This window comes from Nicotiana sylvestris, chromosome 2 (assembly GCF_000393655.2).
Source record: "Nicotiana sylvestris chromosome 2, ASM39365v2, whole genome shotgun sequence".
In the NCBI taxonomy this organism is placed as follows: Eukaryota; Viridiplantae; Streptophyta; class Magnoliopsida; order Solanales; family Solanaceae; genus Nicotiana; species Nicotiana sylvestris.
Window position 1 is genome coordinate 7,834,468 of NC_091058.1, and position 23,304 is coordinate 7,857,771.

General features: G+C 35.8%; 2 protein-coding genes across 11 annotated transcripts; both read right to left on the reverse strand.

Annotated features, from left to right (window-relative positions):
- Nucleotides 1–5,646: 5,646 nt before the first annotated feature.
- Nucleotides 5,647–9,916, reverse strand: LOC104242599 (beta-glucuronosyltransferase GlcAT14B). Its single transcript, XM_009797673.2, has 4 exons — nt 9,033–9,916; nt 8,864–8,939; nt 8,634–8,749; nt 5,647–6,640 (listed from the first exon to the last, which is right to left on the reverse strand). Exons 1-4 carry the CDS (start codon nt 9,619–9,621, stop codon nt 6,126–6,128), a joined length of 1,296 nt encoding a protein of 431 aa, XP_009795975.1. The 5' UTR covers nt 9,622–9,916; the 3' UTR covers nt 5,647–6,125.
- Nucleotides 9,917–14,861: 4,945 nt separating this feature from the next.
- LOC104242600 (uncharacterized) lies at nt 14,862–22,863 on the reverse strand. 10 transcript variants are annotated; one of them, XR_011404955.1, is made up of 12 exons: nt 22,814–22,863; nt 22,652–22,692; nt 22,474–22,542; nt 21,010–21,106; nt 20,798–20,922; nt 20,631–20,715; nt 20,413–20,540; nt 16,546–20,094; nt 16,356–16,434; nt 16,167–16,270; nt 16,006–16,091; nt 14,862–15,442 (listed from the first exon to the last, which is right to left on the reverse strand). XR_011404955.1 is itself a non-coding variant. In XM_070167376.1 (11 exons), the coding sequence occupies exons 1-6, from the start codon at nt 22,168–22,170 to the stop codon at nt 20,072–20,074; spliced, it is 618 nt and encodes a 205-aa protein (XP_070023477.1). In that variant the 5' UTR covers nt 22,171–22,274; the 3' UTR covers nt 14,862–15,442; nt 16,006–16,091; nt 16,167–16,270; nt 16,356–16,434; nt 16,546–18,470; nt 18,766–20,071. The 10 variants fall into 10 exon arrangements, 9 of the variants coding, with proteins under 9 accessions (XP_070023477.1, XP_070023478.1, XP_070023476.1 ...); XM_070167376.1 differs by lacking the exons at nt 22,474–22,542; nt 22,652–22,692; nt 22,814–22,863 and adding an exon at nt 22,011–22,274 and having other exon boundaries at nt 16,546–18,470; nt 18,766–20,094; XM_070167377.1 differs by lacking the exons at nt 22,474–22,542; nt 22,652–22,692; nt 22,814–22,863 and adding an exon at nt 22,011–22,274 and having other exon boundaries at nt 16,546–17,152; nt 18,336–20,094.
- Between the last annotated feature and the right edge of the window lie 441 nt (nt 22,864–23,304).

Below are 23,304 nucleotides of genomic sequence, written 5' to 3' on the forward strand. Positions count from 1 at the left end.
CAAAAGGCCCGTTAGAAGTGACAGATCCATCTTCTACAGTGATGTAATTGCTACTCACCCTTCTTATTAAGATGCGCACTGGTGACGGTTGCTTGTATCCCAAACCTTCACGTGGTTGTCTCGTTGCAGCTTCTGATGGTAGCTTCCCTAACTTTGACGGCTCATTAGGATTGTATCCAGCTTTTGCAAATAGCCTATAAGCATTAGGATCAAAACCTTCATCTGTTCTCTTTGTAGGGAGTGCCACATTCTACCAACAATTTTGGGCCACAAACCCTGCAAGCGGCATTGAGGACGACTTTAGTGCCTCAATTCGTTTGACCGGAAGAGTTAACTCCTTTAGTATGTTAGCTTAGAGATTAGATGATTCACCTTCATATTTATTCCTTTTAGGGACATATTGGAGCGCACAACTTACTTTCTTGCCATAAGAGGCAATACCCCCTTTATGAGATTTATTCACATTGGCGTTTACCTCCTCAGTAACAGCTTTGTCTTTACCAATAGTTACCTTAGCTATTTTAGTTATGGGCTCGTCATTCTTGCTTTTCATGCCACCATCAACTTTTAACTCCTTCACAATACGGTTCTTCAAGTAGAACTTCGTATCGGCGAAATGTGACTCAGCCTCAGTGAATGGCTCATCATCAGCAACTAACTTCTTCTAAACTTCACCCTCATAGTATTTCAAACATTGGTGGTAGATAGATGGAACCACTTTGTTCTCATGTATCCAAGGCCTTCCAAGCAAGACGTTGTATGAAGTCTTTGAATCGATCACATGTAGCCATGCACTTGATTGAATATCTTCAATGGTGATTTCCAGTCTGATCGCGCCTATGGCTCTTTGCCCCCCTTGGTTGAATCCTTGGATCATCACATGACTTTCTGAGAGATCGTTCATGGGAATACCAAGTTATTTCACAGTGTGGATTGGCAAAATGTTCACCAAGGATCCTCCATCAACCAAAATTCGATTTACCCTTTCATTGTGCATATAGCCAACCAGGTACAATGGGCGTTTATGAGGAGTGTCACCTAGCAAAAGATCGTCATTTGTGAACATGACCTTTTTCTCCCAAGCATTAACTTCTTGAGAAGTGGACTCGATGGGCTTTTCCGAAGCTGGTGCTAATGGTAGGTCATCACTCTTTTCTTCCCCTTGGTCAGCATGGAAACAAGAGGCATCAATGCTCTCATGGGAAATCTTTGTGCGGAACCAACTTGGTAAGAACTCCTCCAAGGTCACTGGATGTCGTGGCTTTTGAGGATGGTGCACCTCCACTTTTGCTTTCTTCAAATATTTAACTGGATTCCATCTCCTTGGTCTTTTCACCATCATTTTACTTGTTGGTTGTTCTATTGATTCTTTTCGTGGGCTCCTTTTGTGGTGCCTACGATGAGTCACCAATGTCCAACCTTCATCATCATCAGGTTGATTGACTTCAGCTTTGTCACTTTCTAGAATTCTTCATCTTTACTTTCTTTAAAACCACATAATTCATCCGGACTGTATGAGCCAAAGGTGATAGAGACTTGGTTTGCGCTTGCTTTCTCATCTTCAAGCATGATATTCTTTTCGCGAGCCAAGTCCATGACTTTGTCCTTGAAGACAAAGCACTTCTCCAGAATGTGGCTTACAAGTCGGTGATATTTGCAGTAGTTTGGGTCATTTGTTTTCCCAGCTTCATTTGGTCGCTTCATCTCCGGAAGCTCAATAAGATTTAACTCGAGGAGTTCTTCGAAAATGGATGGCACATCAGAATCCAGAAATGGGTACTCCTTCTCTTGCATTTCTTTTAGAGTGAGCTTCCCACTTGGCTTATCTTGAAAAGGAGTGGATTTCATACTCTACTTCTTGCTCTCCTTCGTCGTAAACTTCACAGGTGATCTGTTGACATTCATAGCTTATTTGCTTTCAGACTTGGGTACGAACTTGCCCCACTTCCTGACTTCTTGCTTGTCATTCCCTTTGCGAGGTTTATAGATAGGCGGCCTTTCATTTCCAGCGGAGGTCATGCTCAATCCATGTCATGGGCACGAGTTGCAAGTTCTTCAAATGTGACAAGCTTGATACCTTGCAAGATGTAGCGCAGTCCCCAATGCATGCCTTGGATGCACATCTCTATGCCTGAAGCTTCACTAAGCCTGTCTTTGCAGTTGAGGTTTGCATTCCTCCAACGATTGATAAAGTCGATAACTGGTTCCCCCTTTCGTTGAAGAGTATTTGTAAGTTCTATCATACTCAAAGTATGTCTCGTACTATAAAAGCGATTGAGGAACTCTTGCTCTAGTTAATCCCAACTATCCATAGATCTAGCCTCGAGGTCCGTGTACCAGTCAAAAGCATTTCCTTTTAGCGAGCGGACAAATTGCTTGATGAGGTAATCTCCATAATTCCTAGCATTGTTGCACGTCTCCAGGAAGTGCGCAACATGTTACTTTGGGTTACCTTTACCATCAAATTGTTGAAACTTTGGAGGTTGATAGCTAGCAGGCATCTCCAACATACCGACCCTTGCAGTGTACGACTTTGCATATGTAAGGGAGAATTTGGCAGCAACTTCATATTTGTTTTTAATGGTTCCTTCGATAAACTCCTTCAGTTGATCGATTTGAATCATCCCTTCAGATGAAACAGGGATAGCCTTAGTGGATGTTTCTTGTATTGGGGGAGGATCAATCTCTTGAACTTCTGGGAGTTTGTCGGGTGCATAGATGGATTCCTCTTCCATCAAGATTCCCACCATGTCTGTTAGCTTATCAATTCTAGCCTCTTGATTTTGCAAGCATTTGGTCAAGCCAGCGATTGCTTCCGTCAAGTTTGCCAATTGCTCCTCCACGGATGAAGTATTTGTCACCATGGCTTGCATGATTGTCGTGGACGATAGAGAGTAGCATGGATTTTCACACAGATTGATCCTTGATTGGCTCAGTCTATGTGGTGTAAGTGGGGCGGATCCATCACTTGAAGCAGCATCATCTTCCTTCACAACAGAGTGCTTGGATCCGGAGAGGTCAAGTAGAGCAAGAGTTTTCTTGATCTTTTCAGCAACATCGCTTCCTCCTTCAGGTGCATTTGTGGAAGATCTTGCTTCTTTTGAGGATGAAGATCCGAAAATAGGGATTGATGCAAACGACACTTGGGGTGCTTGTTGTCCTAAAGAGCTTGCTTTGCTCCTCGTAACGGGTCCAAAGCTTCCAAAGGTAACATCGAAGATGCTTTCCACATCAGCATAGAACCTGGAGTTAGTAGCCTTGGTGGAAGTTGAACCGGAGTTGATTTTCTTTGAAGCCATTTAATTGTTCTTGAACTTTAGTGATTAAAAGGTTGAGATGAGAGGTAGAGATTATCCCACTGGGCATGCCAGAATTTGTAGACAATAAATTGTGTCAAGAAAATAAAATCAAGAACGAAAAATATCGCAACAATCGTAGTATTTTATTTCGAATATTTGAGTGTTACAATCTCTATGGATCATCTGATTCTTATTTCCAATTATAAATAAATTCAAAGGCCTTTGAGCTTGATCTTGAATCTATGTTTGTTGCCACGAACGATGATCTTGAATTCAACTAGCACAAACTTTGATTTGAACTCGCACTCCTTGAACCTTGATTTGTTCTTCATTCTTGAGCTTGAACTTGATTTTTTCTTCGTTCTTGAGCTTGAACTTGATTTGTTCTTCGTTCTTGAGCTTGAACTTGATTTGTTGAACTTGAGCTTGATTGCTTGAAGCTTGAAACTTGTGGAGGAACTTGCGGTGTTTGATCCACGAGCTCTCTCTTGCTTCTTGTTATAACTACTGGTCTCTTTTCTGGGTTATGAAGACTCCTATTTATAGTTGTGGGAGGGAAGAGTTGTGATAAGAATAAACTCTTTTTGACCAATCACATTGAAGTGTGACATGGCCGCATTTGATTGGCCAAAACATGTCACTTGCAACGTGGCGCGATTTCATTGGTCTTTCAGTGTGACTGGGCATGCCTTGTCATTTTGACACGTGGCATGATCCTATTGGCTCTTCCGCTTGACTTGGCCGGCCACGTCATTTGACACGTGGCACCAAACTGGGCCTCTAGGAAGATGACATCTTGGGCTTAATGAAGTGGGCTCTTCACTTTAACCCAATTTAAATGGGTTAGCCCAATGGATTAAATAAATAGCCCAATGGATTAAGACTTATTTATTTAATCCATATTTATTGGACTTATATAGTTAGGTCAATTATATTAGCCCATAATATTTATTTGGACCAATATATCTTGAATTTAAAATATAATCCAAATTACTTATTGAATTTAAATTCAATAAATTTTGTATGCCTAAAACTATCTGGATTCCGGTTATAGGGAAACCAGAAATCCTTACTACAATTATTTAAAAAAAAAAAACTATATGGATTCCGGATATGGGAAAACCATATTGCCTTCACTACGGTTCTCCACGATATACAAGCCATAAACATAATGCTAAAATAGACATTAGTAGCCTGTTTGGTCAAAAATTGAGGTGTTTGGCCAAACTTTTGGAAGGAAAAAAATGCTTTTGAGGAGAAGCAGAAGTAGTTTTGGAGAAGCAGAAAAAAGTAGTTTCTCTCCAAAAGCATTTTTTGAGAAGCACTTTTGAGAAAATACACTTAGAAGCAGTTTTTAAAGCTTAGTTAAACACTAATTGTTGCTCAGAAGTGCTTTTCAAACTAATTAGCTAAACACAAACTGTTTCTTACCAAAAGTTCTTTTGAGAAAAGCACTTTTGAAAAAAGCACTTTTGAAAAAAAAAAATTACTTTTCAAAATAAACTGATTTTTGAAACTTGGCCAAACGGGCTATAGGTACCTAAACTCAACCCGGAAATTAGCTAATGAATTTATTTTATGCTTCCAAACTTACGACATGCAAGACTATTAGTTAAGTGCTTCGTTTCTTTATGTTTGGTCGTTAATTTTCCCATTAGATGCTGATTTTTCCCATTATAAAATAGGCGTGGTTAGTAGGAGAGATCTGGTCCAGACACTTAGCTTATATTAAATATTCATAGCGTCGGTAGACAACTCACCTACTATAGTTATTTCAATATTTTAAGTCCTAATATTTAATCTTGTTATTGTAGCTCCACCCAACTATTTAATAATTTGGTTATATTACCAACCGATTGGTTAATATGGTTGCCTTGAAAAATAAAAGAAATAAATAAAACTATCCGGATACTGATTATAGGGAAACCAGAAATTGTCCTTGCTACAATTATTCAAAAAAACTATATGGATTCCGGATACGGGAAAATCATATTGCCTTCACTACAGTTCTCCACGATATACAAGCCATAAACATAATGTAAAAAAATAGACATTAGGTCTCTAACTCAACCCCGGAAATTAGTTCATACTTGAGGATTGTTCCCTATAAGGAAACAACAGCTCGTTCCCTCAACTGATGTGAGACATTCTAATACATACACTATTTCCATACATCGGGGAGGCTACAACATTTTCACATGCATGCAATGAAAAAATACATCCCGGTGTACTAAGGTCCCGCCATGCAAGCAATGAAAGAGTGAAAGAATATAGTTATGATGCAATAACAAGAATAGCAAAAGCTTTTTGTCAGCAATGAAAATAGAACTGCAAATGAAACACAAAATAGAAAGGGGGAAAATTCCAGATTAAATGATGAGCAAACATTATAGAAGAGACTCCAATAAATCTTTTTCTACAAGCCTATAATAGAAAGAAGATATAACTACACAGTAGTTTCACATTTGAAGCGGAAACAAAACCTGATACACTTCTCTTCCCCAGAGGTCTGACGTTGTCAAAATGCTCCATCCTATTTAAGTAACAAAATTCAGAATGAGGGGATTACATACTCTTTGTCAATGCAGGGCAAGCTGGAACATTGATACAGTGTAGCAACAAAGACCAGGTACACGTGCCCTTGTATTACTGGAGCATTAAGGTATATTTTTTCTTTTTTCCATTTTTCTCTGCAGAATACAAGCATTACTGCAGATTGGATACATTCAAATCAGTCACTTGCAGAAGAAAACAATCAGATCATGGCATTCCTTGTTTTCCTCTGAAGACTATAATTAAGAAAAACAACTTTCTAAGGCATGTTTCCTATATGCACTGGTTGGACCGGAAATTCTCATTCGATAAGAGCGATCCTATCAACTTCTCCAACCTCTTTGCCCCTGCAGTAGGTCTGAGGACGGTGATATTACCTGTAACAGAGCAAGGATCTGTCCCATTCTTCCGACTTCCAACGCACCACCCACCTGGAACAAGCATGCCTTTACCTCTAAATAGGAGTTCAGAATCAATTTTGTCAAGCACCGGATCTTCCCTAGGGAACTTTCTTGCAAAAGGAGCATTACTGTCAACCATCCTTTGCATGTCATCAAGTGTAAGGTAATGCGGGTGCTGCTTTGGAGGGTTATCCCATGATATAAAATGAAGATCACTGTTTACTGTAGTGTTGCGGAACTCCTGAGCATTACAAACGACAGTATGGAAATAGCCTTCTGGAGAAGAGATGAAATTTGCATAGTACATAAGAACGGTCCGGGGCAAGTTGTCCCATCCCCATACGCAGAAATCAATGAAAGGGCGAGAAAGGGCCATCCAAGCAGACCCTGTAAAGAGAGCAAGAGCAATGTTTTATTGTCTAGTATGCTGAAGTTCAAAAAGCAACATAAATTTATTTTTTTCTAAAGACAAGTTAACAAATTTATTTAAGCTTTTCTTTAAAGCTCTTTTCTTGGCAAATTTATTCAAGCTGGGAAGGGAACAAATGAAGCAACGTTTCCCATATAAAAATTGTTGCTCGTCGTATACTGCTTTTCAGCCCCCTCCAAATAATTATTAGCAGACAGCTAGAAAATTATGCTTTTCCTCAGGCTTCCCCAAAACATCTTCAGAAAGTCATGTCAAACTGAAATTTAAGCTGCTACAATTTTATACTGGCAATAAAGAATGAGACTTGAAAGTTTTATTTAGAAATCTCACGACCCATAACAAGAAATACAAAATAGAAAATGTATCAAGCCGCACAGTTGTCAAACTTGGCATTGTTCAACAGCGTAAATATGATCATAGAGAGAGTCTCTTCAGCAAAAACATGTGTACCAGTGAATAGAATTTCCTGATTGAAACAGTCCATCAAAGCTGTAGGGAATTGAACTAGATTCCTATTAGCAAACAGAATGATAGAGGCAGAATGACGATCAATATCTCCCTCATTTCATCCATATGAATGTAAGACAATGGTGGTCATAATGTTGAAAAAGGTCTCATCAGTGATGTGTCTGAAAACAAACCTACTACGCATAGAATTTCATCAGAGGAGACCTATAATCTCAGGCAATTCTAGTCAAGGGATCCTGAATCTAAACTGATCTTGGAAACTCTACCATCTTTAGGCGAATAATACTTTCGACAATGTAGTTAATAAATCCTGAATCTACACTGATTTTGGAAACCCTTACCATCCACACCAATGACAAGTGCAGTTGTTGTTAAGGTCAAACTTCACTTCCTTCACAGAGTATCTTAATTCGTTAGTGTTCGTACCAGATATCAAAACCCTCCAATGTGGCCGTTGTGGATTCCTTTTATCAGTGTCAACTGTCACTCGGAATTCAAAATATATTGAAGGCTGTTAATACAAGGGGCTGTTTTGGTTCTTTCTGGAGAGCATCAAATCAACCACTTTAATTTTGCTTTGCGAGTGACCCTCTTCCGGGCTAAAAAGGGAAGTGCTTCCCAATAAATAACACGCAGGCTAATTGCTTTGACAGCCAATGTCTCCATATACTAAAATTTCCAACAATTACCCTGTGTCCATAAGTTCTCAATCTTCACTAAGAACATACATTAATCCTATAAAATGTTTCCGCTATGCTGGGGAAAACATTTGGGGCAAAGATGACCTCTAAAAAATGTTCTCCTCCACTTCTACTTTCCCTATCCTTGAGCTTTATTTGTCATATTTAAGACATCCTCTTAAACCATCCAAAATACTTAGTATGCACTTATGAGCTCTCACTGTTCATTTAACCACACTACATTGTAATAAAGCATAGCATAATTTTCTTTTCAAATCAACCAGTAATGCAAACACACGTTGTTTCTCAGCATCTTGGCAAAGGAAGAAGTCAAAGTTGAAGTGCATTGGCGCCCTTACAAAGAAACAGTTTATTGGCCATGAATGATTAAATTCTTGAGCATCTTATCCATTCAGTAGAAAAGAGAATTCTGCATATCATGTCTTCCCTAATACTGTATGTGATTTAGCAACAGTAATTACAAGTTATAACTCGAATAAGGTGTATGCCACCAGAATCAAGCCCTGGGCTAGTATAAGATAGGCAATCCAGATACATTGGGGGGTACTTAAATTTCTTCTGCTTTTGTTCTTCACATTTTCAACTTTTCTATGTAACTGATCAAAATACTGGATCAATTCAGAGATTTTGTGATAAAGAAAAGAATTGAAAGCAAGACAACTCAGTTTAGCAAACGTGAATGGGTAATGATTAATTCACCATCACATATAAAGCATAACGTGAGCTAAAAGAAAAAAGTTCAAATCTTTGAGCCCAAGCATAAAATGATGCCAAACCTCACCAGTAAAAAGCTTAAAAGCTGTTGGCACACTTCTTCTCTGTGTAATCCAGAAAACATCTGCCTTTTTAGTCATGTACAATCCCGGATCAATAATAATCGGCTTTGCCCTTTGAAACCTTCAGAAATAAAAATCAAATTAAACCTAAGTAACTAATCCTCAATTCTCAAACCCAAAAATAGAATCAAGAAAAGCATTTTCCTTTGTGGCACAAATTAGAATAATAACTTACTCCTTCCAGCCAATTTTACTTGTGTGATCAATGAAGTTAAGATCCCGGGGCAAATACGAAAATGTATGAAGCAGATCTAATCAACAAAAAAAAAAAAAAAAAATCAACATCCTCGTTACACCCAGAATTAAGGTACTAATTCAAAAAAGAGAGAGAGGCTTTTTTTTACCATCTTGAGTAACAAGTGGGTAATCAGAAGCACTGAGGTTAATGAACCAATCCCATTCACCACCTTCCTTAAGCAAAATGGCAGCAGCGTGAAGGGTATTCGCAACCATAGTGGGGCCCCGGTAAGTAACCAGATTAGCTTTAGTAATCATCCGCACATTCTTAAATTTGTTAAAAATCGGGTGATTAGTCACATAATTACGCAGATCGAGCCGCTCCTCGGGTGAAGACTCAGCATCGAGATGCACAACGTACTGGTTATTCGGGTGGTACAGAGCTTGAAGGGTTCGCTTCGTCATGTTGCCGTCGCCAGCGGAGCCGGAGATTAAATACGCAAAACGCGGCGGCGGAGGAACGGCGGAGATAGGTAAAGGTTTAAGCTTTGATTCGACAAAGACATTGGCGGCGGCTGAATAGGAAGAATAGTAGCGGTAAAGGGGTAATAAAGGAGTGCCGTCCGGTGAAGTTAGGGTTGTGAGGAATAAGAGAAAAAGGGAAACAATGGAGCCTATAGCAAGTGGAAAGATCCACTTCCGCTCCATTGTTGTTGGGTGTCTAAGGTGTAAATAATAGGTTTTGAGCTTCTTCATTTTAAATTTAAGGTGATCTGACTAAAATGAGATGAAGCGGTGGAGGAATTTTGAAGCTGTTGTCATTGCTGTAAATGAAAAACTAAAAATGGTGTAGATTTTAGAGACATCTGAACAATCTGAACTGAGTTGTGTAATCTGAAGGGAAAATTACAAGATTAAGTGAATCTCTACAGGTGTAATCTTTTCGTGGGAGTGTTATATTATGGATTTTTGCTAAAGACGGTGGAACAGTGGTGGAGTGAAATTAGGTGGGAAGATGAAAAATGGAAGGTGTACTTAACGGTGCCAATATAGAAAGGCCGGCAAGTGCAGGGGAAGTATGTTTTTATTGTCTATTTTGAGATTTGAGCACAATGGTCAAGAATTAAATAAAAAATTAAATTCTCTAATTAAAAATAAAATTGTTTTATTTAAAAACTGGATAACAATTAAACTTATATTGTAATTTTAAAAATCCGTAATTTCACCTAATACCAATTGATAAACGTAAAGATAAGTAATTGAAATTGACAATGATATAAAGCATACCAGTGTCTGAACAGGATTCAGCCCTCGAGCTTGAATACCCTCGAATTGGTTTGTGCAAGATCAGTCAAAATGCAACAAGCTGGTGAACAAGAATATAAGCCAGAAAGTGTTGTATTGTTTTGATATGCGTGAATGTAAGGTGTTTACAAGATGATTAGGACCCTCTTTATACAGTAGAGGAACCTTATTTATGGTACAATTCTAATTAGGAAGTAAATCCCATGATTAACTAGATAACCGATCTTAATTTGATTTGTTCCGAGATTTACGCCATGATCTTCGGTCGGTCACAGTTATCTCGCCTTTCTGTTATTGTGCTTTGCTCGAAGTTTGTCATATTTGGTCTCAATCGCTGCTGGCCTCGATTTCGACGGGCACCTCGATCCTCGAACTTCATATCTTATTTTCGTGCTCTGGTCTGGTCCATTACGAGGCTAACCCTTGATGTCGTTCCCTGATCTCGATCAAATAGCATAATCGGGTAGGATCAATTTTAACCGAATATAAAAATAATCTTATCTATCTCACCACACCACTCGACTGTGAACCCCTTCAGTTGGAGGAATAGCACGATATTTATTCATAATAAACATAATTAATTATCTGAAGATCAAGACTGACAATACGTTATACTTGGATGAAATTACACTAATAAAAGAAAAAAATTAAATAAATATGCTTTAAGTTAAATCCATTTTGATTTTTTATTTTGGTTTTGTTTTGCGTGTTTGAAGTGTCTACGGTTCACGGTCTCCAATCCGTGACAGAGGGGAATCATTTTATGACTTGTGACGTGTGAGCTTCTTTGAGTAATCTGGAAGGTTTTGAGTTATGATTTGAAAATTTTGTTTTATACCTCTTGTTTTATTTACTTATTTTTTGTAATCAAAGAGCTTGATTTGCCCATCGCCGACCGGTGGTGCGTAATTATGAATCTATTATAGTTGTTTTTTTAATTGTTGTCGTTACAACAATTGGATAAGAAAAAATGACAGTTACTATAATTAGGAAAGAATATAATTGCCTGGCTAACTTTAAAATCATTATTAATATAGAAAGTGTTCTTATTAAAGCAAAAAAGACATCCATTCTTCTCAATATTATGGTTATGCTAATTGCAGTTATTCTCTATAGTTATTGTTGCCATCTGAATGGACCCAATCAACCAACAAAACAAGACGTGGATTTTCACGCCTTAATACGAACACACTGCGGTCTAATTGAATTTGTTTAAACATTAGTTACACCTTAAGTAAGATCTTCAATCATGTTATCATAGCAAATGAACATAAGAGATTACCTCATCAAATGGGCACTCAATAAAGAACCAACCTTTTGAACAGAATTACTCGTTATCTGTGTTGATATAAAATATTGTTGTTGTTGTGTTATTCACGCCTGTTATCATAATGCATTGTTATTATTTTTGTTTACTATTTGGATGATTCATCTTATTTCTACTGTTGTATGGGTCAAAATTAGATCAGAGAAATTTGGCACGCGGAGACATAAGGCCGAGGTCGGACAGATATAAGGCCGAGGTCGAACAGTCATCAATAAGGTCGAGGTCGGACAGTCATCAATAGTCGAGGTCGGACAGTCATCAATAGCCGAGGTCGGACAGTCATCAATGACGCCGAGGTCGGGCAGTCATCAATAGCCGAGGTCGGACAGTCATCAATAGCCGAGGTCGGACAGTCATCAATAAGATCGAGGTCGGACAACGATAAAATAGCTATTGCTTTGGAATCCTCAAATGACTGAATATTCCCTCTAATTGTACTTTTTTAGGATTTTTTATGGATACCCCTTATAAATAGGAATGGAGGACTTCCCAAAAAAAGGGGGCTCTCTCCCTCTCCCTCTCACTAGAAGATATGTAAACACACATCTCTGGAGGATCTGTGATCCCATACCTTCTTCGGATCCAAAAAGGGTCCTAAGGTTCTTGTATTAGTTTATCATTCGTCTTTATCAAATGAAAGAAGATCCGTCTCACTCAAGATTGGGCGAATCTTTTCCTTTATTTACATTTTATCGCCACTTAATGTTACTTAATGCATCTTTCTTTATGCTATTAAATCTGGCCATAATCACGGCTAATACTCATACTCGGCTATGTTTTTCTATTCATATTATTCATCTCGGATCTAGAGTTAATTATCTTTAACTAGGATTTACCTTTTCATCTTCTTTGATTGATTTGTTCAAAAAGGTTTCGATATCTTTTGAGTCAAACAATTTGGCGCCGTCTGTGGGGATTTTCTAGTTAAAATTTTAGTTTCCTTTAGATCTAAAATTCAATTCCAACTATGGAGCGTCTTCAGGGAAGCCAAACGAATTTGATACACTAAATAGTTTTTGTATTTGGTGCTTGTGCAAATGAGAGGCAGCTAATTAAAGGGTTATCATTAGATTTTCTTTATCTTCTTCCTCTTTATTTAAAGAAGACTACTACATTCAATAGGTTGTATAAAACAGAAAAACAATAATAAAGGTAGTAGGACAATTTTATATATGCTCCCGGTAGGAAGTTATTATAGAAGTTGAAGACTTTTGCTGTCGATTAATGATCATCAATATGGCCTCATTCGATAAGCATTATCATGAGCTGAAAGTTGTATTCATCTTTGCTCTTTTATGTTATCCTCATGATACAGTAAAGGATAAAAGGAAAAGCAATAAGTTAGAAGATCACATTTCTTGATGATGAGAAAGGACAACCTAGCAAACGTTAATGAAACAAAGCTTAACAACAACACACATTTCTATCATTTAATTAATGCTTTCCACATTTCACTTTTTTTCTATTAAGTGCACTCCACTACTGTCCATAACAATTGATGTCTTCCTTGCAAATTTTAATTTATTCCTTCTTTACAGTGGCCCAACATTACACTTGGCAGCTAAATTACCACGGTTGAGAGGTGTGGTTCTGCACAGTAGCGTTCTTTCAGGCCTTCGTGTGCTTTACCATGTCAACTTCACTTTTTGCTTTAACATTTACAAGGGCTAAAACTAGCTCTCAAGTATGGAGCACGGCGAATCATCCTCCGATATGACTCACAACCCATCGTCAACCAAGTCACAAAGACTTTTCAAATAAAAGAACAAAGGCTACGAAAATATCAGGCAGGAATTCATAAGCTACTACCCGAGTTTGACGAGTGTCGACTCGACCAGATACCCCGAGCATAAAACATCGAAACAGACGACTTTGCCAAATTGGTAGCGGCCACCGAAAGCATAACCGGAGAAGGGAACGTGATCAAACTAAGGTAACGAATACTTTTATTTTGTTTTAACTAACTATTTCTCCAAGTGGAATAAAAGTAGGGGCAGTCACCCGAGAAACGCGTCGTATTCTCCAATGCAAGCAAAATTAAGCAAATTGGGACTCACCCAAGAAATGCAGAAGCTAAGCAAAGCTGGGACTCCCCCAAGGAACACCCTTTAAGGCCAAGGGCCTTCGCCAAAGAAGAAGAGTTCGACCTTGATCGAACGGCGACGGGTTAACATTTCGACCATCTCAAAATAACATCCCTACAACCAAGGGCCATCGCCAAAAAGAAGAATTCGGCCTCGTCCGAATCAACATTCGACCTCGTTCGAACCACGAAGGGTTAACATTTCGACCAGCTCGAAATAGCACCCCTACGGCTAAGGGACATCGCCAAAAAGAAGAGGTCGACCTCGTTCGAACCACGACCGGTTAACATTTCGATCAGCTCAAAATAACACCCCTACGGCTAAGGGCCATCGCCAAAAAAGAAGAGGTCGACCTCGTTCGAACCACGACGGGTTAACATTTCGACCAGCTCAAAATAATACCCCTACGGCTAAGGGTCATCGCCAAAAAAGAAGAGGTCGACCTCGTTCGAACCACGACGGGTTAACATTTCGACCATCTCGAAATAACACACTACCTTTTAACAGTTTCTCTATCTTTATAAGGTAGGGGTAAGATTTGAGTACACACTACCTTCCCCAGACTCCACTTACTGGGTTTGTTGTTATTGTTGTTGTGATAATATAAAACTAGTATACGTACCCGCGCGATGCGCATATTGTTTCAAAGAAGAAAATGATATAGTAGAAACAGGTCTTTATTGTTGATTAAATTTTGCGATCACATTCAAAAGAATTAAATTAAAAAACAAATATATGAATTTCATATGATTGTATATATGCTAGGAACCACCGATATTTATGCAAAGAAACATGAGCATAGAAGGTTGGATAATTGTAATAAGCCAAAAGCTAAAGTAGATTTCCCAAAATTCACTTCCACTTCATATACACATCGTCCATAGTTGCAGGGAAAGTAAAATAATGATACAAAATCACAACCAATAATCAAACATATATTCATAGTAGATATCAAATAACCGAGAGTTTTGTTATAGTCAATCTAGATAAACACCAAATCCAAGAGAACATATGTGCGATAGAAGGAAGCAACATTCAATTTTTACTATTAATTACAACATTTCTAAACTAAATTAGCAATTTATGTGTAAATTTGGATAGCTTAGATATTACAACATATTGGAGTAATGCTATAAAAGTACTTGGCTTTAAAAAGGATTAGTCCACCGGAAAAATCAAAAATTTGTCTTAAGTTATTATCAGAAAAAACAAAGAGCAGTTATACATATGTGTAATTCGCAGTAATTAAAACATCATATTTTATTGTATTGTACTTTGGATCAGAAGTATATGAGAACATGAGCAAGTTTCTGAACCAGTATATGAGAACATGAGCAAGTGAATATGCAACTTTATGGAGAAAAAATTAGACTACATAGTTAGCTGGTTAGAAGCAAACTTTAGACATCAGAAGAATGTTCTTTGCATGTTCACGTAGCAGCTTCCGAACCTCCACGAGATCTGAACCGTTACGAACCAAAGATAACACAATCATGTCAATATGATTCGGAACTCCCCAGTTTAAAATGTCATCCTTGTCTTTATCTGTCAATGTTGGCAGATCTACAATTACTCCCCGGAGATTGACATTTTTTCTTTCACCAAGAACAACAGTGTTCTGACAGCGGCATCATACCAAACCGTTCTCTTTGTCACAAGACAAAACTATAAAGGTGATTGTGCCATCTGCACAGAGGATCACATTTTGTAGCTTTACATCCTCTGCTAACTTTTTGTAGCCCATGCATATCATACTCTCATCAACTTTAATGCTGTAATAAGTTGAGATTGTGATCTCCTGACCCTGTTTAAGTTGAACAGGCTTAACATCTTTTAAAAACCCTGTTCGAATTTCTAGACCCTACAAGATGAAAATGAAGTGTCAGAACTTTCACATAAAAAGGTGAAGGCAATCATATATTATATACTTCTTAATAGGCGAAATTCTGGTACGCCGGCGCGTCTTGCTGCTACAGCTTCTCTACACTCTTGAGGACATGTCCGAAAAACAAAAATTACCCAGAATGAACTAACAGGTGGTAAATCATCTTGTATTGAGAAGTGAAAAAAAAGTTGTCAAAATCAGTTATGAAAATTTTCTGCAAAACCTTTGTATAAAGCAACAATCATTTTAACTAACACGAATATATCAAAATAAGCCATCATTAGAATAAAAAAGTTGACCAAATATTTAATTACTAGTATATTTTATGGGAAGCTCTAGAAGCAAGTTGTAATTTTCTACTTGTATGAATATAAGCACAACTCATGTGCTATGTGCAGAGTTAATGATAAGACATATAAAATATGATGGTTAATGCAATATAACATGAAATCTAAATGATGACCTCCACACAAGTTGCTTTAAGTGAAGCATTTGACAAATGTAAATGCATTGGCTAAATGTTGAAGATTAAACACTACCTTGATTCCCTCAGATGATGCCCATTCCTTAAAGACTTCTGGCTCTACACAAACTACTGCAACTAAAGAAGAATTAAAGCTATCACCTGCAATGTTGCAGCAGTGAGCAAAGGAGACATCATTCAGTGAATCCGTAAGAGAAAAGTTCTTTATCTGCGTACCATAGACAAAGCACTGTGCAACAAATTTGTATTTGGCATAAACATTCTCAATTTCCTCAGGAGCTATGTATTCACCTTATGCCAACTTGAAGATATTCTTCTTCCTATTCAAAATGAGCATTCAGAGATCGGACTACCACTCTTATTATATATTTGCAAATAAAATTCATCCTAACTAATATTGCATACCTAGTAGCAATCAATGAATGTGAAATGATGGTTGGTAATCCATATTCTTGCAACTCCACAATTTAACTGAAGTGATTGACTGCAAATGTAGATATATAATTTAACAAATAAAAGTATTTTCCTGTGACTAAAAAATAATTAAGCTATAATAGGACATATCAAAGTAAATTAAATTTAGAAGAATGTTTACCTCATCCAATTTTATTTTGTTTGTAGTATGACCAACTATATACTTAGTATATACACTGAACTTCTTGTTGGCGCTGCTCATTTGATACTTACTCATTAAAAACTTCTATCTTCTAAATTTTGGAAAACTTCTTTATACACTACATTTGTAGCTTCACTTGTTATTTCCCATCTTCATCATAACATAAGATCTTTAACTCTTTTCTACTTGTTACTCTTGAAAATGCAACATATAGTTGTCCACGAGTAAACATAGGCTTCTTCAAAAATAATCCCACATTACATAATGACTGACCTTGGCTTTTATTGATGGTCATGGCAAAAGATACAATGACTGGAAATTGCCTTCTTTGGAACTTAAAAGGAATTCTTGCATCGGATGGAGTAAGTGTCATTCTCTGATATAAAAACTTTATCAAGTGTCATTCTTGGTATAAAAACTTTATCTCCAGCCATGTTTCCTGATAATACTTTGGCTTCAATTACCCGATTTCCAAGTCTTGTGATGATCAATCTTGTACTATTGCACAATCCTGACGATTGATCTATATTTCTTAACAACATCATAGGAACACCTACCTTCAAAGTGATAGAGTGATTTGGAATACCTGAACATTTAATATTATTTAGGAATTCAGGTGTATGTACATGTTCCAAAGATGTAAATGCATGATCAGACTTGCAAATTGTATCCGAACTTAAATATGACTTATCCTGACTATTATTGAGAGCAACCATGTAATCATTCACCGATTCTACCATCTGAAGAGTTGGTGCAAGAATTGCTCTTTCTTGAAGGTATTTTATATCCGTGAAACGTCTCAAGAAATCAGAATATATACTTTCTACAAATCCATATATTGGATCATCACAATTATATATGAGAAGATCATCGGGTATTTCTACTTTTTCAATTCCATCAATGGAACATCTAATATTTCCATCACCTATTGCCAAAATCCAATCAGAAAACTATTTTAAATCATCCAAATTAGCACCAGATATATTTCCTTGCAATCTCATAGTTGTTGATAGCTTTAAAACCTGACAGTGGGGCCACAAATATGAAGAACTTAGAGTTGCTTTAATAATCTACTCTCACATCGAAACAGTAGGCACCACATAAATTGGAGGCAGCGGAAGATGATTGTTACGGAAATTATAATGGCTGAGAAATAAAAAATGGTAACAGTCAAAGAAATTTTAAAAAATACACAAGGTAGAAGATGATTGGAAAATAAATTTGTCAACTGAATAGATTTAAGCAAAGATTCGATGAGTAAGACTTTCTCAAAGATTAGCAATGCTTTCTAGCACCTCCAGGAATGCGAGACCAATTAAGGAATTTATGATTTATCTTTAAGTTAAAGAAAATAATCAATTATCTTAAAATTTAGTTACAGTACTTGAATATCGAGTGGAAATAACCAACACTATAGTTCCACTCCTTTTTTAATTTTGCAACACTTACCGGTGCGATGTTAAGAACATCGATTACTGTTGAACTTCTGCAACATACTTCATGTAATCAAGTTATTTTAGAAGCGAGGTTTATAAAAATACTTTATTCTACTCTTTTACAGTAGATCATTCACTATAGCGAATGTGTAACATATACCTGAATTTTATATACCATCAGAATCACCAAAATTATCTTCTTCCCCCATTTATATACAGAGAAAATCAGAGATTACAATATATTTTTTACTTTAATGGTCTTATAGTTAAACTTGCAGATCAAAAATACATAAAAATTATTTAAGAGATGGTAATGGTAATCAAAGAACAAACCTTTTGTAATTGAGTTTCTTTTGCGCTGTTTCTGATTTTGTATTTTGTTTCTACTTGATCTAGAAAGAGGTGTTTTTTGTTTTTCCATAAAGAAGGATCAGTGAAGCTGCATTCGTATACCTTTTTTGAAAGAAACTGAAAGGAAGATGAAGTGGTTTAATGATTTTGACAGATGGAAAGTGGGACTTCAAGAAAAGATGACTTTTGTTGAGAAGAGCAAAACGGTTTCTGACCAAGCAATTTAAGTTCAGGTTAACCAAAGAAAAATCACGATAGCATTAATAATTAATAATAATTAAAGTTAAGGAAGAAAATATTGAACACACGTAGAGTTATAGCAGGAATCATTCAAGTGGTTTTTTCTTTTCTCCCTTATTTATATGTATATATTAAAATCTATATGTATATATTGAAAGAAAAACTTCTTAACTAAAAAGTGACCATTGGAACTTCTTAAATACTCTCTTGATCTTATTTTCCGATAACTGTGCATTCGAATCTTCTTCAACCACTGCTGCAAGATTAGTTATACCCATCTTGGCAGGTGTATTTGCAACATCGATCAACTCGTTATTTTCAGTAGAATCCTACATATTCTATAACCTGCAAATCTTCAAATTAAAAGAATGAATTATGTAAAATATTAATAATGAACGGTAAAATCACCGTGATTTCGTTCTCTTCATAACTGACTTCGTTATTATTGAAATCTGGATCTTATAAAAAAATATGCATCGTAATTAAATCAATTCAATCACAAATAGGAAAGTTGAGAAAAAGTAAGTATAGAAACATACTTTGAATGTCTTTTCACGAGGAGAAGGAATGTATTTCTTTATAATTTCCACGTCATCACTAAGTGTAACAACTTTCAAGACATCATCTTGATTCTTACCGTTGGAACTCTTAACCTCAACTTTAAACATAAACCTTTTATCAACAATATTTTTTATCTCCATCGGACATGAAGAGTCGTTTGCAGCACCATAATTCTAAAAAAAGGACATATTCACAACGGTTAACAGAAGCTACAACAACAAAAGCAAAAAGCAAATATAATATAACGTACACATATTCTTTGCTCCTTATTAGAATGGATTAAATAGTTACAAAAATAATGCTTCAATTCTCATAGTAAGCATAAGCTAAATGCCAGGAATAATACACAAAATAAAGCTACTAAAATAAAAAGAGCAAAGTAGAACATCGGAAACTAAAGTGAAAGCATAAGTTTTTTGAAGTAGGACCAAAATAAAGTGAAACATCAATCAAAATTCAAACAACATTTACGCTCTTTAAAAGACACCAAACTACAACTATCTTAACTTTACCGAAACTTAGGGACAACTAAAAATAGAGAACTATTACCATCATTTCAAACTTATCAACCCTCTCAAGTAAATCTAAAAAGAGCAAATGCATACAGATTTAACAATAAGCTCATTTGACTTTTAAAAATCAGATCTTAATGAATTTGTAACTTAAAATTGGAACTTTGAAGTTTAGCAGTCCTCACATGCATATAGACACAAATTAAACTACCCCAAAAATAAGAAGGAAAGGAGATGTAGGGGGTTGGATCATGTACCACTTCTTTCAATATTGATGGTCTTATTTTTCTAAACAGATGTATTATACCTCAAATACAACATCCTTTAAATTATTTGCCGACTTTCCGATAATCTTAGTTGCATCCTTATCCCACAGCAACAAAGAAATTGTACCGGTGCAATCCATCACCTTAACTTGTAGCCTGTACCTGGAAAGAGTTTGTGTTTTTTAATTTTTATTCTTTAATAATAAAAAAAATTATAAATTATGGTCATTGGCAGATTGAATCTGCTCGCATTTTTTATAATATTTTTTTCCCTCTTTGTATAGTTTCTTTGCGCAATTTTGGCATGCTAAATAATATCATCCATAGTCTAATTTTACGTGTACGATAGTTGCTACAACCCAAAAAATTTCTAGCTGCACATAAAAATTGTATATACAAATGTTATGTAGAGAAAGAGAGGATAAAAGTTGTGCTAATTAAAAATTAACAAAATTAAAAAGTAGGTACTCGCATGCTTACAGTCACTCAGATCCTCAATAGTTTTAACTTCAATACTTCCAGATGCTAGCTCATCAGCAATAGGATGAGTTTTGTGAGATGAAATTTGAGTAATTCCTTGTGAGCTTTCTCCACGCACAAAAACCATTCTGTTTCATTTTTTAAGTTGAGATACTTTAATAAATATTAAGACCAAAATTTGATTTGAAATATCCTTTATTTAAGTATAACTTATAGACCTGGAGCAAAAGTCAACAACTTGAGGAAGATTTGAATTGATCCAAAGTTTCGACGCGTGCCAAGTGTTCCTCTCCGAATATTGTTCTGCACACATAAAAGTAATTTTTAAGAGTTTACTAATTGTGTGAAGACATTGTATTATAAAGTAAGTAGACAATTTAATAACTTCGATATCGATGTGCTCTAATCAATTGCATGACGATGACAACAGGCTTATCATTGGATCCATTCAAATGAGGCTTGATCTGTTCGACAAAGTCTCCCCAAAGAGTTGCAGAAATGTTATTGCTCCTACAATTATTATAAGGTTAAGCATATGAATCAAAATAAAGAATTGTTGAAATATTTAGTTAGTTTAATAAATTGTGGCGAGCTTACACATAATCTTGTATCTCAATGTTCATGAACATGCGGATGCTATCATCTTGCTTGATAGATTGTACGTCTTCATAGCTCACAATTTCGCCAATAACATCTACAATAACATTGACCAATGAAATATATGCAAAATTAGTAATCATTATGGACAATATAAACGAAAATTGTAAAAGAATTATTAAATTTTATGATCTACCTAAAATATAGCAATTGGTAAACCAAACATATAAGACAGAAACGAGATTACAGAATATTAACTGAAACTGAAAATTGTATTCGAAAGAGGACACCTCAATTTTATAATTACTTTTATTAGTTACACAAAAGTAAGTAGTTAGCTTTCAGGTATGTATAACAATTTAAGTGAAACTTAGGTTTACCTATCTATTTAATGTGTTTATTAATGAATATTTTCTCTTACTAATTATAGTTGCTGTCATTTACGACTAAGTCTATATAAAAAGCAATAGGACAACTATTTTATTTCTACTAAGTCTATACAAAATAGAACGATTAACTCATACACATTGGCAGTAAGACATAGTTGCCAAACATCTCTCCGTGAACTCTCTCCAGTCTCCAAAGCATCAACCTACTTTCAAAAGTGAAAATTTGGCTGATTTATCAAGTACTGGGCACGGAGTTTAAGAAAAAAATGAAGACTTTTGGAATTTGTGGTCCTAAACAAGTCCAAATGGGGCTCAGCGTATTTGTGTGGTTATAAAAACTTCTCATTAAGGGTAGAGTTGTAACTTTAAGCTAAATTGTTACCAAATTTAGAAAGGGTTCATTCTTTTTGGAACGGACCAAAAAGGAAATATGTTCACATAAACAGAAACAGAGGGAGTAGTATTTATAGACTTCAGCAATAGGGAAAGTTTTTTTTTAGCTACTACTTCAATGCCATTTTTAGTTATATTGAATTACTTCTCACTTAGCACTCATATAACAAATAACTAAAAGTAAAATAAAAGTTGAAAAAATGAGAGAAATTTAATTACCGAATAGCTCAGTATTATCAAATTCCTGGGGATTTGACAGCTGCTCATAGGTTTTAAATTTAAAGATACACATGTTGAAATGTGGGTCATGTATTTCCTCAATAGTACTCTTATACGTTAACATCAACTTAAACTTGTGGTCTTTGGTCTTCAGTTTCATATTATTTTGACAAAATCATGAAATTCTTCATGATGTACAAACCCATTTCCTTAATTTGTTGTTTGAACCTTTGGATAAAAGACCTGCCAATATTTGCATGAATGCGGTCGCCCTAAAAAAATAGTCAATTAGTTAAAATGACTAAGTTCTTTTGTATATGACTGTAATGTGCTACATATACAAAATAGAAAGTAATCATAAAGTTTAAAACAATACATTTTCATCCATCACAATAATCTCAATAGAAAAAGGGGTATCAGATCTGTCGCGATCCGGATTTTTCCAAAGCTTGACAACACGAACCTTTAATTTCCAATTCATTGACTTGCTGTTAATTTCGCTAACGAAATTTATTTCAGCCGCCATTAATTCCTGAAAATAGACAGAGGTATTTATAAATATTAGTACAAACTCCTACAAAATGCTTATAGAAACACATATGAAGCAAGAGATAATGTGAAATAATTGTCTTTTTGCTTACGATTCTCCAAAAAATCATCAGCAAGAATCTGTGGTATAACCCTATGATTGGTAAACAACAAATGCCATAGGAGTTATGCCATCAACAAACTTCACAGGAAAATCTATTCCAGAAATATAATCTCAACTGTAATAAAGATTGTTCATGAAATATAAATCATACCGATTACCTCTTGTAGTCAACAATTGTTGTTTGATATGCACACAAGGGAGAAAGACTAGAAGTATATATTATAAAAGTAGAAAACTGAATTGAGAAAACTGTAAATTCATGTTAATGAGAATGTAAAGAATGTAGGACAGAAAAATTCATGGGCGAGGAGTTGAAATCGTGGGATAGAAGCCGAATTTGTAGGATTGCTATTTCTAGGGCAAATAGGCGAAGGAAGGGCGTGGGTTTGAAGCGCCGAATTCCCAATTCCTCTTTCTTATAAAAAATACAGTTTTTTAAAAACGGTAGAACTACTGATTCTTTAATAAAAAAAACTAACTAATAAGTTTTTTTTTTAATTAAAAAAGAAAGTAATTTCACCTAAACTAACTAATGGCGTGGGATTGAAGTGCTACAGTTTTCCAATAAAACAGTAGAAACTATTTTTTCTTTAAAATATAGAATAGCTAATTAATTATTTTCAAATTCAAAATTTAAAAAGA